Source organism: Trifolium pratense, linkage group LG4 (genome assembly GCF_020283565.1).
Source record: "Trifolium pratense cultivar HEN17-A07 linkage group LG4, ARS_RC_1.1, whole genome shotgun sequence".
NCBI lineage: Eukaryota > Viridiplantae > Streptophyta > Magnoliopsida > Fabales > Fabaceae > Trifolium > Trifolium pratense.
Genome location: NC_060062.1, coordinates 40,679 through 52,093, shown reverse-complemented (window position 1 = coordinate 52,093; position 11,415 = coordinate 40,679). Strand labels below are relative to the sequence as shown.

The 11,415-nt window shown below is 34.3% G+C and overlaps 1 protein-coding gene, 1 long non-coding RNA gene and 1 pseudogene across 2 annotated transcripts; all 3 read right to left on the bottom strand.

Moving 5' to 3' along the window:
* Positions 1-254: 254 nt before the first annotated feature.
* Positions 255-2,007, bottom strand: LOC123921684 (annotated as a pseudogene).
* Positions 2,008-4,193: 2,186 nt separating this feature from the next.
* Positions 4,194-7,592, bottom strand: LOC123882337 (receptor-like protein 36). The gene is made up of 2 exons (XM_045931184.1): positions 5,936-7,592; positions 4,194-5,764 (listed from the first exon to the last, which is right to left on the bottom strand). Exons 1-2 carry the CDS (start codon positions 7,521-7,523, stop codon positions 4,356-4,358), a joined length of 2,997 nt encoding a protein of 998 aa, XP_045787140.1. The 5' UTR covers positions 7,524-7,592; the 3' UTR covers positions 4,194-4,355.
* Positions 7,593-8,784: 1,192 nt separating this feature from the next.
* Positions 8,785-10,820, bottom strand: LOC123923446. Its single transcript, XR_006814403.1, has 6 exons — positions 10,761-10,820; positions 10,451-10,620; positions 10,088-10,238; positions 9,908-9,975; positions 9,567-9,829; positions 8,785-9,212 (listed from the first exon to the last, which is right to left on the bottom strand). It is a non-coding gene; the product is annotated as an uncharacterized LOC123923446 (long non-coding RNA).
* Between the last annotated feature and the right edge of the window lie 595 nt (positions 10,821-11,415).

Sequence of the window (11,415 nt, the reverse complement as noted above, 5' to 3'; positions counted from 1 at the left end):
ATCTCCTCTCTATGTTGTAACCAGAACACACTGAAAACACAAAAGAAAGGATCAATTTTAAAGCTTTTGATGGCATAGAATTCCTCCATAAATATTTTAGAGCTTTTAACTGTAGCCTACTTGGTTGCTGATTTCTTAGATTTCTTAGAGCTCACCAAATATGCACACTTCTTAAATGTTGATTTCTTACAAACACTTTCTGTAGTGTACTACTATGCTCATAAACATTCAGACAGTAAATATATAGCTACAAACATATAGACTTTGAATTTTATTAAATAACACATGTTACGACAGGCACATATGAAGGAGAACTAACTGAAGAGTACAAACTTACAATTCAAAATCAAACTAGCTAGATGAAATAAGAGTGGAAAGATTGTCACACTCACATCGAACTTATTTTAAACAGAATGTAAAAACTAACACACAATACAGAAAATAAGCACAACAATGAAACTATGACATTTGAACCATCTGAGTAGAACCATTGGTCCTCCTCATTCTAGTCCTTCTCATGTTCACTCTTCTCTTAGGCTGACCACCAAATATCATCACAAGCCATCTAGGCTTTCCAATCAAAAACACAAAATATCCAATGCCTATTCCAATCACAAATCCACATCCATATCCAATTGCCACTGATTTCCCTCCAAATCCAAATTTCTCTTCACTCCTAAAGTTGTTGGCTGGAGGTGGAGGCGGAGAATGAGGTTCAGGTCCACATTTCTTTGACAATGGAAATCCACATAGCCCCAAGTTTCCTTCGTATGAATCATTTGTAAATGTATTGAACTGCCTTCCTTGAGGTATTTCTCCCACTAGATGGTTATTGGAAAGATTCAAGACTTCAATACTATTCAGATTAGTTAATTCTGTAGGAATGACACCGGTTAACATATTTGAGGAAAGATCCAAAGATTCCAAGTATGTCAAGTTTCCGATGGATTGGGGAATATGACCGATGAGTCTATTATGGGAAAGGTTAAGGCCTTTGAGTGCATGAAGCTCTCCAATAACATTTGGAATCTCTCCTTCAAATTTATTTCTTGAGAAATCAATACTTACAAACAATTTTGGAATTCTCACCAGTGTCATTTTGATCCCTTTTGTTGTCAGAGTCACAGAATTCGTACATTTTGTTCCTTGGTATGGCATATCACAGGAGGATCCTTGTAACATGTTGTTATTTAGATACAGTAACTCTAAAGAATTTGATGAGAATGCGTCATCGATATGCCCTGTAAGTCGATTGTTTGATAGATCTATTGCTGTCAAAGATGGCAAGGAAAAACACAAAGAAGGAATTGTTCCATTTAGTAAGTTGTTATTCAAGATCCAAGATTATGAGAGAAGTGCTGCAACTCAATTCTGGAAGTTGGCCTTCAAGGTTGTCATTTCCTGACATATCTAGCTCTTGAATATTTGGTAAACAAATAAGGCTCTTTTTCAATTTTCCACTTAATTTTGTGTTTTCAAGATTAAGAGTGACCAGAGAGGAAGATTGATTGAAGATCATCAATTCCATGGAGTTTGGTCTTATAGAAGACATATTTGTGTCCTGCAAAACAAGCTTCTTCAAGGTAGTCTCTTTCCAAACTAACTTATAATTCCATGACAGATGAAGTGATTTTAATTTGGAAAGATGTGAGATTTGAAGAGGAACTTCACCTTCAAAGTTACACTCAGACAAGTCAAGATGTGTGAGACTTGGAAACCTACCAAACTTAAAATGAAAATGAGAGTCAGAGAAATCGTTATAAGAAAGCTTAAGTGATTGGAGGTGAGCAAGATGGAAAAGGGTACTGTTAGGATGTAATTCACCTGCAAGGCCTTCACAGCCAAGGTTGAGGCCAACCACGTGACCAGAGATGGTGTCACATATGATATGACACCATGCCACCAACAACAATCGGTCCCATTTTTCCATGTTGCTGTTTTCTGAGGTTCGCCACAATCAGGAGAGATGGATGGAAAATGGAAGACCAACATTTGACCTCAAATTACTCCAAAAGAAATATATGAAACTGTTTTCCTAAGTAATATCTTTACAATCATAGATGCCGCCACATGAAAAAAGGGAGAACCAAAACATTCAAAAGTGTATGAACTAAGACTGTAGGAAAAAGTGTATGAACTAAGACTTTTTTTTGAATAAATTGTTTCCCTAAAGAGTATGAACTAAACTGTCAGCAATCTTATCCATTTGGTAGAAGCCAAGACTGCATGAACTAAACTGTCAGCAAACCTATATATATGGTACCAATTTTTCATTTAATTCCAATTTATTTAACAAACTAAAACAAAATCACGAATTGGTCCAAGTGGCAAGTGTCATGGTCTCAAAGTCTTGGTCCCTTAAGAAAGTGGCGGTCACGTAAGCACATAAGTGGAAAATCGGATGCATGAAAAATTGATAATTGAGATTCTTTTTTCAAAGATATAATTACTTTTACATAATTGAAAACTATAATTGGGAAGCTTGAAAAGTAAAAATTCTATCTTGTATTCTGTTATGCAATCATAGAAAGTTAACAGCAGTATATTTTGTTCAAAAGAGAAGTATAAACTGTATTTTTACAGGTTTTGGATAAAAAGTGAATTCAAGCTACATACAAACATATGGATAAACTTGCAATGTTATTATTAAATAAAAACAAAGAATACATTCAGATTACAAACTTACAACCCAAAATCAAACTAGCAGCTATATTAAACAAGAGTGATATGATTGTCACACTAAGAAAGTAAAAAGTAACACACACATTAGAAAAAATAACCACAAAAGTGAAACTAGGACATTTGCACCATCTGAGTTGAACCATTAGTCCTCCTCCCTCTAGTCCTTCTTCTGTTCACTCTTCTCTTAGGCTGACCACCAAATATCATCACAAGCCATCTAGGAAACAGATGAATAAACTTGGACTAGTAGTGTTAGTCCAAGTTCTTTCATATTTCCGTATTTTTTTTCCTTCCACTTTCTTTCCTAAAAATTAGGTTACAATTACATATATCTTATTGACACGTTACAAGCATAACTAAAGTTGGGGAATATTTTAAGTTTGGAAAAACTTTTTGATGGTTTCTCTCCCAACCCCCCTCAATTCTTTTCTACCCCCTGAATTTCCGTTTTTGCCCCTGGGGGTACTGCGGTTTATACGAACCGAAATAAGCTGACATTCTGATAAATTTCGGTAACCACTTACCGAAATCTGGGACATTTCGGTTCGCAGGTACCGAAATAATTATTTCGGTAAACTTCTACCGAAAATGGCCTAATTCCAGCGACCAACGTACCGAAATCTATGACATTTCGGTTCGCAGATACCGAACAAACTGACGTTCGTTTTTTGTGTACCGAAAACGCTAATGTTCGGTTTGCAGTTACCGAAATGGTCTAATATTTGGCTTCGGTGAATACGAACCGAAGTTTTTTGGCAAAAATGTTTCAAACTGCAAGGGGAAACTTGGATTTTTGGGGGGTAGAAAAGAATTGAGGGGGGTTGGGAGAGAAACCATCAAACTTTTTTTCATTTTCAAGCCCGCCCATTAAGTTATGGTGGTGGTGGGTGGTGCTCGATACTGACTTTTAATTTTCAAAGATGTCTACACTACACATTGACTTGAAAAAGGTAAAAATATTCTTTCTTAATTGTATTTTTTTTTAAAACAGCCAATTAGTTTTAATATTAATATTTTCTATTTCACCAAAATTTTGAATTATAATCCTTCATACACTTCAAATTTCTAGATTTTTTGTCCTCATATTTCTAATTTTACTATGTTATATCTCTATTTATTTGAATATCTAAAATTAGATTTTACACCCAAATTTTTGATGAAGTGGAATGTTTTAACTTACATCACAATAAGTGGGTTGTAGATGTGGATCTCACATCAATATCCAAGAACCACACTACAACATCATCATTAGCAGCAACATTGGACCATCATCATCAAGAACATAAGAATCCAGTCTCCCTCAATAACAGTATTGTAAGTTTGTAACCATTGTCGCAGATATAAAGTTATGGCATATCTATAATCAGGTAGTGCCGGTCTTGACTATTTGAAGGTCCAGTTTAAATATTAAAAATAGATTCCTAATAAATGTTAAAAAATTAAAAAGAATTATCCTCACTACTAGAAATTTGCTTCTGAAAATGACAAAAATTCCGCTGCAAAATTACATATGTATAAACTTGCAATTTTATTAATTAAAAACACAAAATACATTCAAAGTACAAACTTACAGCCCAAAATCAAACTAGCTATATTAAACCAGAGTGATGTGATTGTAACACTAAGAAAGTAAAAAGTAACACACAATACAGAAAATAACCACAAAAATGAAACTATGACATTTGCACCATCTGAGTTGAAACATTGGTCCTCCTCAGCCTTGTCCTTCTCCTATTCACTCTTCTCTTAGGCTGCCCACCAAATATCATCACAAGCCATCTTGGCTTTCCAATTAAAAACACAAAATATCCAATGCCTATTCCAATCACAAATCCACATCCATATCCAATTGCCACTGCTTTCCATCCAAATCCAAATTTCTCTTCACTCCAAAACTTGTTGGCTGAAGGTGGAGAATGTTGTTCAGGTCCACATTTCTTTGATAATGGAATTCCACATAACCCCAAGTTTCCTTCATATGAATCATTTGTAAATGTGTTGAATTGCTTTCCTTGAGGTATTTCTCCCACAAGATGGTTATTGGAAAGATCCAAGACTTCAAGACTGTTAAGATTCGTTAATTCCGAAGGAATCACACCGGTGAGCATATTTGACGAGAGATCCAGCGATTCCAAGTTTGTCAAGTTTCCTATGGATTGAGGAATAGGACCATTGAGTCTGTTATGGGAAAGGTTAAGCCCTTTGAGTGCACCAAGCTCTCCAATAACATATGGTATCTCTCCTTCAAATTTGTTTCTTGACAAATCAATACTTACAAAGATTGTTGGAATTTTCACTAGTGTTATATTGATCCCTTTTGTTGCAATAGTCACAGAATCATAGTAATCAGTAGAATTCAACCTGTACATGTCCATGTATTGCAAATTGGTCTTCTCTCCGACTTGTGGAACAATCATCATGGCTTCATAATTTTTTAAATAAGCTTTTGGTAGTGGACCACTAAAGTTATTGCCTGAGATATAAAAAATGATTAAATTTGGAAATGGATGCTTGATCTTTATATTTGCAATGGGACCGTACAACTTATTGTCTCGAAAAACCAGTACATTCAAATATGGCAGAGTTTGAAGCCAGTCAGGAAATTTGTCTTGTATTTTGTTGTTGCCAAGATTTAATAATTCCAGATATGTGCAGTTGGATAAAGAATTAGGCAATGTCCCTTCTAATTGATTGCCATAGAGATTCAAAGTGCGAAGCATACTTTCTTTTGAAAAGTTACTTGGCAAAGTTCCATGAAATTTGTTCATTTGTAGATCCAAAATGTTAAGGGAGGGTAAATTTGAAAGACATTGTGGAATGTTACCATTCAACTGATTGTGTGCCAAATTGAGTAATTGAAGGGAAGTTGTATTACAAATTGACATAGAGAGTTCACCATGCAGTAAGTTAAAACTAAGATCAAGGACTGCAAGGCGGTCAATATTCCTTGAGATTTGGTCAATTGAAGTGAAACAATTCTGAGAGAGGTTCAAAGATGCCGATGTTTCGATCAACCAACTGGGCACCCTTCCATTAAGTTTGTTATTGGACAAATCAAGAGAAACCAAATTTGAGAATTTTCCTGATAATTGGAAAAATTCAGTCAAACTCAAAGAAGACAAATACAATTCCTTAAGTTGAGAAAATTTGTAATGGACATTGGATTCAAATTTTAATGATAATTGGCTATTATGTGAAAGAGACAGAAACTCCAAATTCATAAGTTTGGAAAAGTGTCGAAAATCAACAATACCACTCAAGTTGTTTGATGATAGACATAGTGTATATAGGTTTGCAAGGTTGAAAATTGAATCTGGAATATTGCCTTGTAGCTGGTTGCCGCATAGAGATAGTGTCTCTAACGAATACGATGAGATTGCACTGATATGTCCTGTTAGTCGATTATTTGTTAGATTTAAATCTACCAAAGAAGGCAAAGATAAAAAGGAGGGAGGAATTGTTCCATTTAGCAAGTTGTCATTTAATTTCAACCTAATTAGCTTTCGAAACCCTGTAATTTTGCTGGGCAGGGGGCCCTCTAATTTGTTATAAGAACAGTCTAATGTATCAAGTTGAGTCAGAGTGAATAATGAAGATGGAATTTGTCCTTCTAAATTGTTTGAATCTAGAGAGAGGTATTGAAGTTCAGTCATCCTACCAAACACATCTGGGATTTTACCGGAAAAAAAATTGTTTGAAAGGCTAAAGTCAGTAAGTTGTTGCAGGTTTGAAAGTGACGTTGGAATTAGACCTCCGATTTTGTTGTTATGCAAGTATAAATATTGAAATCTATTTGACTTAGGAAATACATTTGGGATTTGACCATTAAGATCATTGTCATAAACACTAAGATAAGTTAGACGTGGAAGAGTTAAAAGTGACGATGGGATTGAACCATTAAGATTATTGTTTGAAATAGATAAGGAAGTAAGGTGTGTGAAGTTAGAAAAAGATACAGGAATTGGCCCTTTGAATAGACAATCTGAGAGACTCAAGATTCTTAGAGAAATGCTGCAACTCAATTCTAGAAGTTGGCCTTTAAGGTTATCATTTTCTGACATATCTAGCTCCTGAATATTTGGTAAACAAAGAAGACTCTTTTTCAATTTTCCACTTAATCCTGATTGTTGAAGATTAAGAGTAACCAAAGAGGAAGATTGATTAAAGAGAAATTCCATGGAATTTGGTCTTATTGAAGACATGTTTGTTTGATCCAAATATAGCTCTTTTAAATTTGTTGCATTTTGTACAAGTCTCTTCAAGGTAGTCTCTCTCCAAACTAACTCGACATTCCCAGAGAGACGAAGTGATTCTAATTTGGAAAGATGTGAGATTTGAATAGGAACTTCACCTTGAAAGTAACAAGCAGATAAGTCAAGATGTGTAAGACTTAGAAACCTACCAAACTTAAAATGAAGATGAGATTGAAATTGAGAGTCGGTGAAATCAATGTTAGAAAGGTCGAGTGTTCGAAGGTGAGTAAGATAGAAAAGAGTACTGTTAGGATGTAATATACCTTGAATGCCTTCGCAGCCAAGGTTGAGACCAACCACGTGACCGGAGATGGTGTCACATGTGACACCATTCCATGAACAACAATCACTTCCATTTTTCCATGTTGCTGTTTTCAGATGATAATAAGAACAACAATCATCGCCAAAACAACCGAATCCAAAATCATAATCAGGTAATAAAGTGAAGGAGGATTTGAACTGAAGCAAAGCATCACTCTCATCATGATGACATAAGAAATTGAAAGAGGAAGAAAAGGATGGAAATTGGAAAAACAAAAGATGGATACAAAGAAGCAACCAACTCATGAATAATTGATTTTGCTTCATCAATACAATGCAGAATTTGTGGAAAGTGTTAATGGTTTGTTTATCTTTAAGAAAGAAAAGAAAGTGTGATTGTATGAAATGGTAAGGAATGTAACATTAATATTTATAGCCAAATTGAATATACAATAAATAATATGATACAAATTTTTTTAAGGCATAATTTAGTTTTGGATGTCCTAAATTCAGTGAACTTGATCGTTTAACATACTTCAGTTGAAAATTACAAATTTACAGTTAACTTCATTCTCTTAATATACATAATTTATAATTTTAATCATTTTAAAATAATAAATAATCACCCAAGAGCGTTTAGATGAGATGACACGAGTCTCTTTTAGTTTAATCAAGGTCCTGAGTTTGATCCCTAGTTTGGGCATATGACAGCCCTAAAGTTTTCCGCCCATTTGGTTCCTACAAGGCTCAAGGGATTAGTCTTTGCAAGGTTCGATAACTGATTTAGGCATGCAGCATTCCTAAAACTCTTAGGGAGAGTTTGCCGCCCATTTGAGTCCTACTAAAGCTCAAGTTTACATTAAAAAGAATAAATAAGCATACAAAATTTATAATCATAAAAATATTGTTCTAATTTTATATATCATTATTTTATAGTTTTTATGTAGAAATAATATAAATGTATTGAATTGATGTGTTTTTCAAGCTTACTATGTAGTCAAGTATTAGTGTACGGTGCATGTATGAAAATTAGTTGATGAATGTGTTTTTTTCCTTCTAAATATGCTGTTTAATTGTCAATGGTTAACTACTTTCACATTACTCTATAATTCAGTAATTTTACACAGTAATTGTACACTATATCTAAAATAAAAATTATTTTAGATAATATATATGCTTGTCACTTGGACATAATTTATATTTTTTGATAAGGAAAGTAAAGACTTTGGAAGTCCTATATATGAAAAAATGGGACCGGCGGTGAGGCACATTAATATGGTTTGAATTTTCCTCTCAAAAATTTCCACAAATCATTATGATCATTTGTAATCTTTTTCCACAAATCATTATGATCATTCTGACTTATAGACTTATAGTGGCTTAAACCGATCCTGGCTTGAAAAAGTCATGATCCAAAAAGTTGCTTTACTAGTGATTCTTATATTATTATCAAATTTATTAGAGTAAAATAATTATCAAACGGTGTAAACCTATAAAGTGTTGTTGATGTTGAAGTAGTGCTCAAGTCAGGACATTAAGTCTCACATGAAGAAACAGGTAAAACCATTTTCGGAGAACGAGCATGACCCCTATCAAGTGCATTAGTTTATCTTCGAGTAATAAAATTTATAAAGATTCATCTTCACAGGGATTGTCGAAGACTGACAAGTGTTTATTTAGGAAATGAAAGTAAAAGTAGAAGTCACAGCCATGTTATGAGATGTAATGCATCTTGTAATAGATCCAAGGCATACACCGAAGATGGAACTATTCGAAGGGAACCTTTCTGCAAGAACTTCCAACGCTGAAACTGCTAACACTTTCAAGGAGGTATTTGATGAATCATCAAGTACTCTAAGAATTTCTAAACACATTTTATTAAGTGATTCTTGAGAGCCTTCATCCATATGAAGCCAAGGAAAACTTGATCTTGACCTTGAAGCTTTCTTGTCTTTAAGCATTAATTAAGCTGACTTTTTCAAGATTTCTTGCAGCATCACATAACAGCCCAAGAGCCTGGAGCAAAAGTGATGCAGTATCAGATAACAGTTATCAATGTCTCGCTTCCACACGCTTAGTTTGTTTACCAAGACATGTATCTATTACAAACCAACAAAAAAAGAGCTTTTTCTAGATGTAGTAGAATCAATAGCATGTGTAAAATATGTGCGTAATGAGTCGTTATTACAAATCATTAAATGAATATACAATATATGTCTAAGTGAATAACCCCAAACCAATATCCTAATCTCTAAAACTAGCAGGGAGAATAAAGACCAACAAATTATGGCCCATATATTATATAAAAAAAAAATGCAAGATTCTAATAAAAATTTCTTATATTTGAAAGAATCTTATAAAAAATCATACCTTTTGAATAATATGAATCCTTGTTGGGATAAACAGAAGTGTTTACAGACTAATCAAATAAAAGTATGCTAGACCAGTGACATCACACTGAGAAACCAAAATGTTCACAAATCTGCACTGCTAATTTATATTCCCACTCTTTAGTAAAAAATGTTAACGCATCTGGCGTCTGAATATTGACGAAACAGGTGGCTTTCCTTGAAACTAACTAAGAGAACAACAAGATAAGTAACGAGGCCAAGCTTTTACCCTCACCCAAAGTTCTGCAAAATATTCGGTCATTATAAGATGAAGATCATAAACCAATGGCTAAGTTACAATATTAAGATCATGGAAAGTACCGTAGGAGATATAGAACAATTGATAGCCTTCTGTGCTCAACTACTTCAGGAAAAACATCTATGAAAACCTGAAGAAAGAAAAAAATATCAGATGATTGATCTACTAAGAGTTACTTCAAATCATGTAGGAGAGACATGAACGCACAAAAGTAGCTTAATCATTAACCTCAAAATCACAACCTTTGCTATTTCGCGCCTCTTTGTCTTCTCGCGCTGGTTATGCTGCTGAAACTTTTCCATACGAAGAACCCTCGAAAGCAGTGAATAGTGATGATGGTCTTGAGATCAAGAAACTTGGAATTTCTAAGAAACTCGAAAGCATCCTTTCCATCTGCCAAAATTACAGAATATCAGTCTTAGATATGAAACACCATCTTTTAGGTTGCATAAATATTCATAAAAGACAGAAAAACCATTGTTTTGTTTTATATTTTAAAAGAGTGTCTAGAGGGCAAGTCAATCACTTCGAATTTGATCACACAGGCACAAAGACTTAGTGATGTATGTGTTAAAATATATTCGATTAAAAAACGTATATATAACCTTGACCGCACAATCCAAGTCTGCCTACAACAGCTTTAACACTTGAAGCCAGTTCTTGCGCCGATTCTAGCAAGATCTTGTATGCAACCTCATCCCCGGCCTCTGCACAGGATACTACAACTGGAATGAGAGCTGCAATGCGAGCCCAAGATGGATCTGCGTAGGTCCACCTGATTTTCAATGAGACAAACAAATGACTGAGACACTATATCCTTGCTCAAAAAGGCATTAAATTGTAGGATTTCAAAATTCTAGTTATTTACTTCGCAACTATATATGGCGTCAACAATTATAGAGCTAGAATGTATACCCAATCAATTCTTCTGCAGAAGAAAGACCAAGTGCTTGTAAAATACTACTTGTCAGCAGTGTACTTGGACCGCAACCATCGTGCGCTCTTATTGCCGCAGTTAATGCATGCGCAGATATTCCATATCACTGCAAATATAAAAGCAAAAATATCAACAAAAAATGGATAGGATCAATTTTGACATCACATGAAAGACATTCCGTCCTGTATGTATAAACACCTGTGAGGAGCTTATAGAAACAACTTATGACATCTCCATGAACTGTTTTCAGCTTAAATCTATAAGCTCTCCATAATTGCTTATGAAAACAACTTATAGCTTATATAAAAACAGTTTGACTTTATTAAAGCTTTTGTTATAGAAATAACTTATACATAAGACTTATATAATAAGAGTTCATGCTATAAGTGCTTAATTAAGTTGTTTATCCAAATAGAGCCAAAATGTAGAGGGGTGTAAAAGAGATCGAGAGGGAGAGAGAAAGGGGGCGATGGGTGGAAGATTTTTTTGAATAAGCCAAAATGAGATTTTTTTGGAACACATTTTTTTAAAAATATGGTACCTAATTACCTGTCATTGCAAGTTGATCAGATTGCGTGCACACCCCGAGGTATGCGGAAAATATTTATAAAAAAACGGCTAAAAGATATGAGA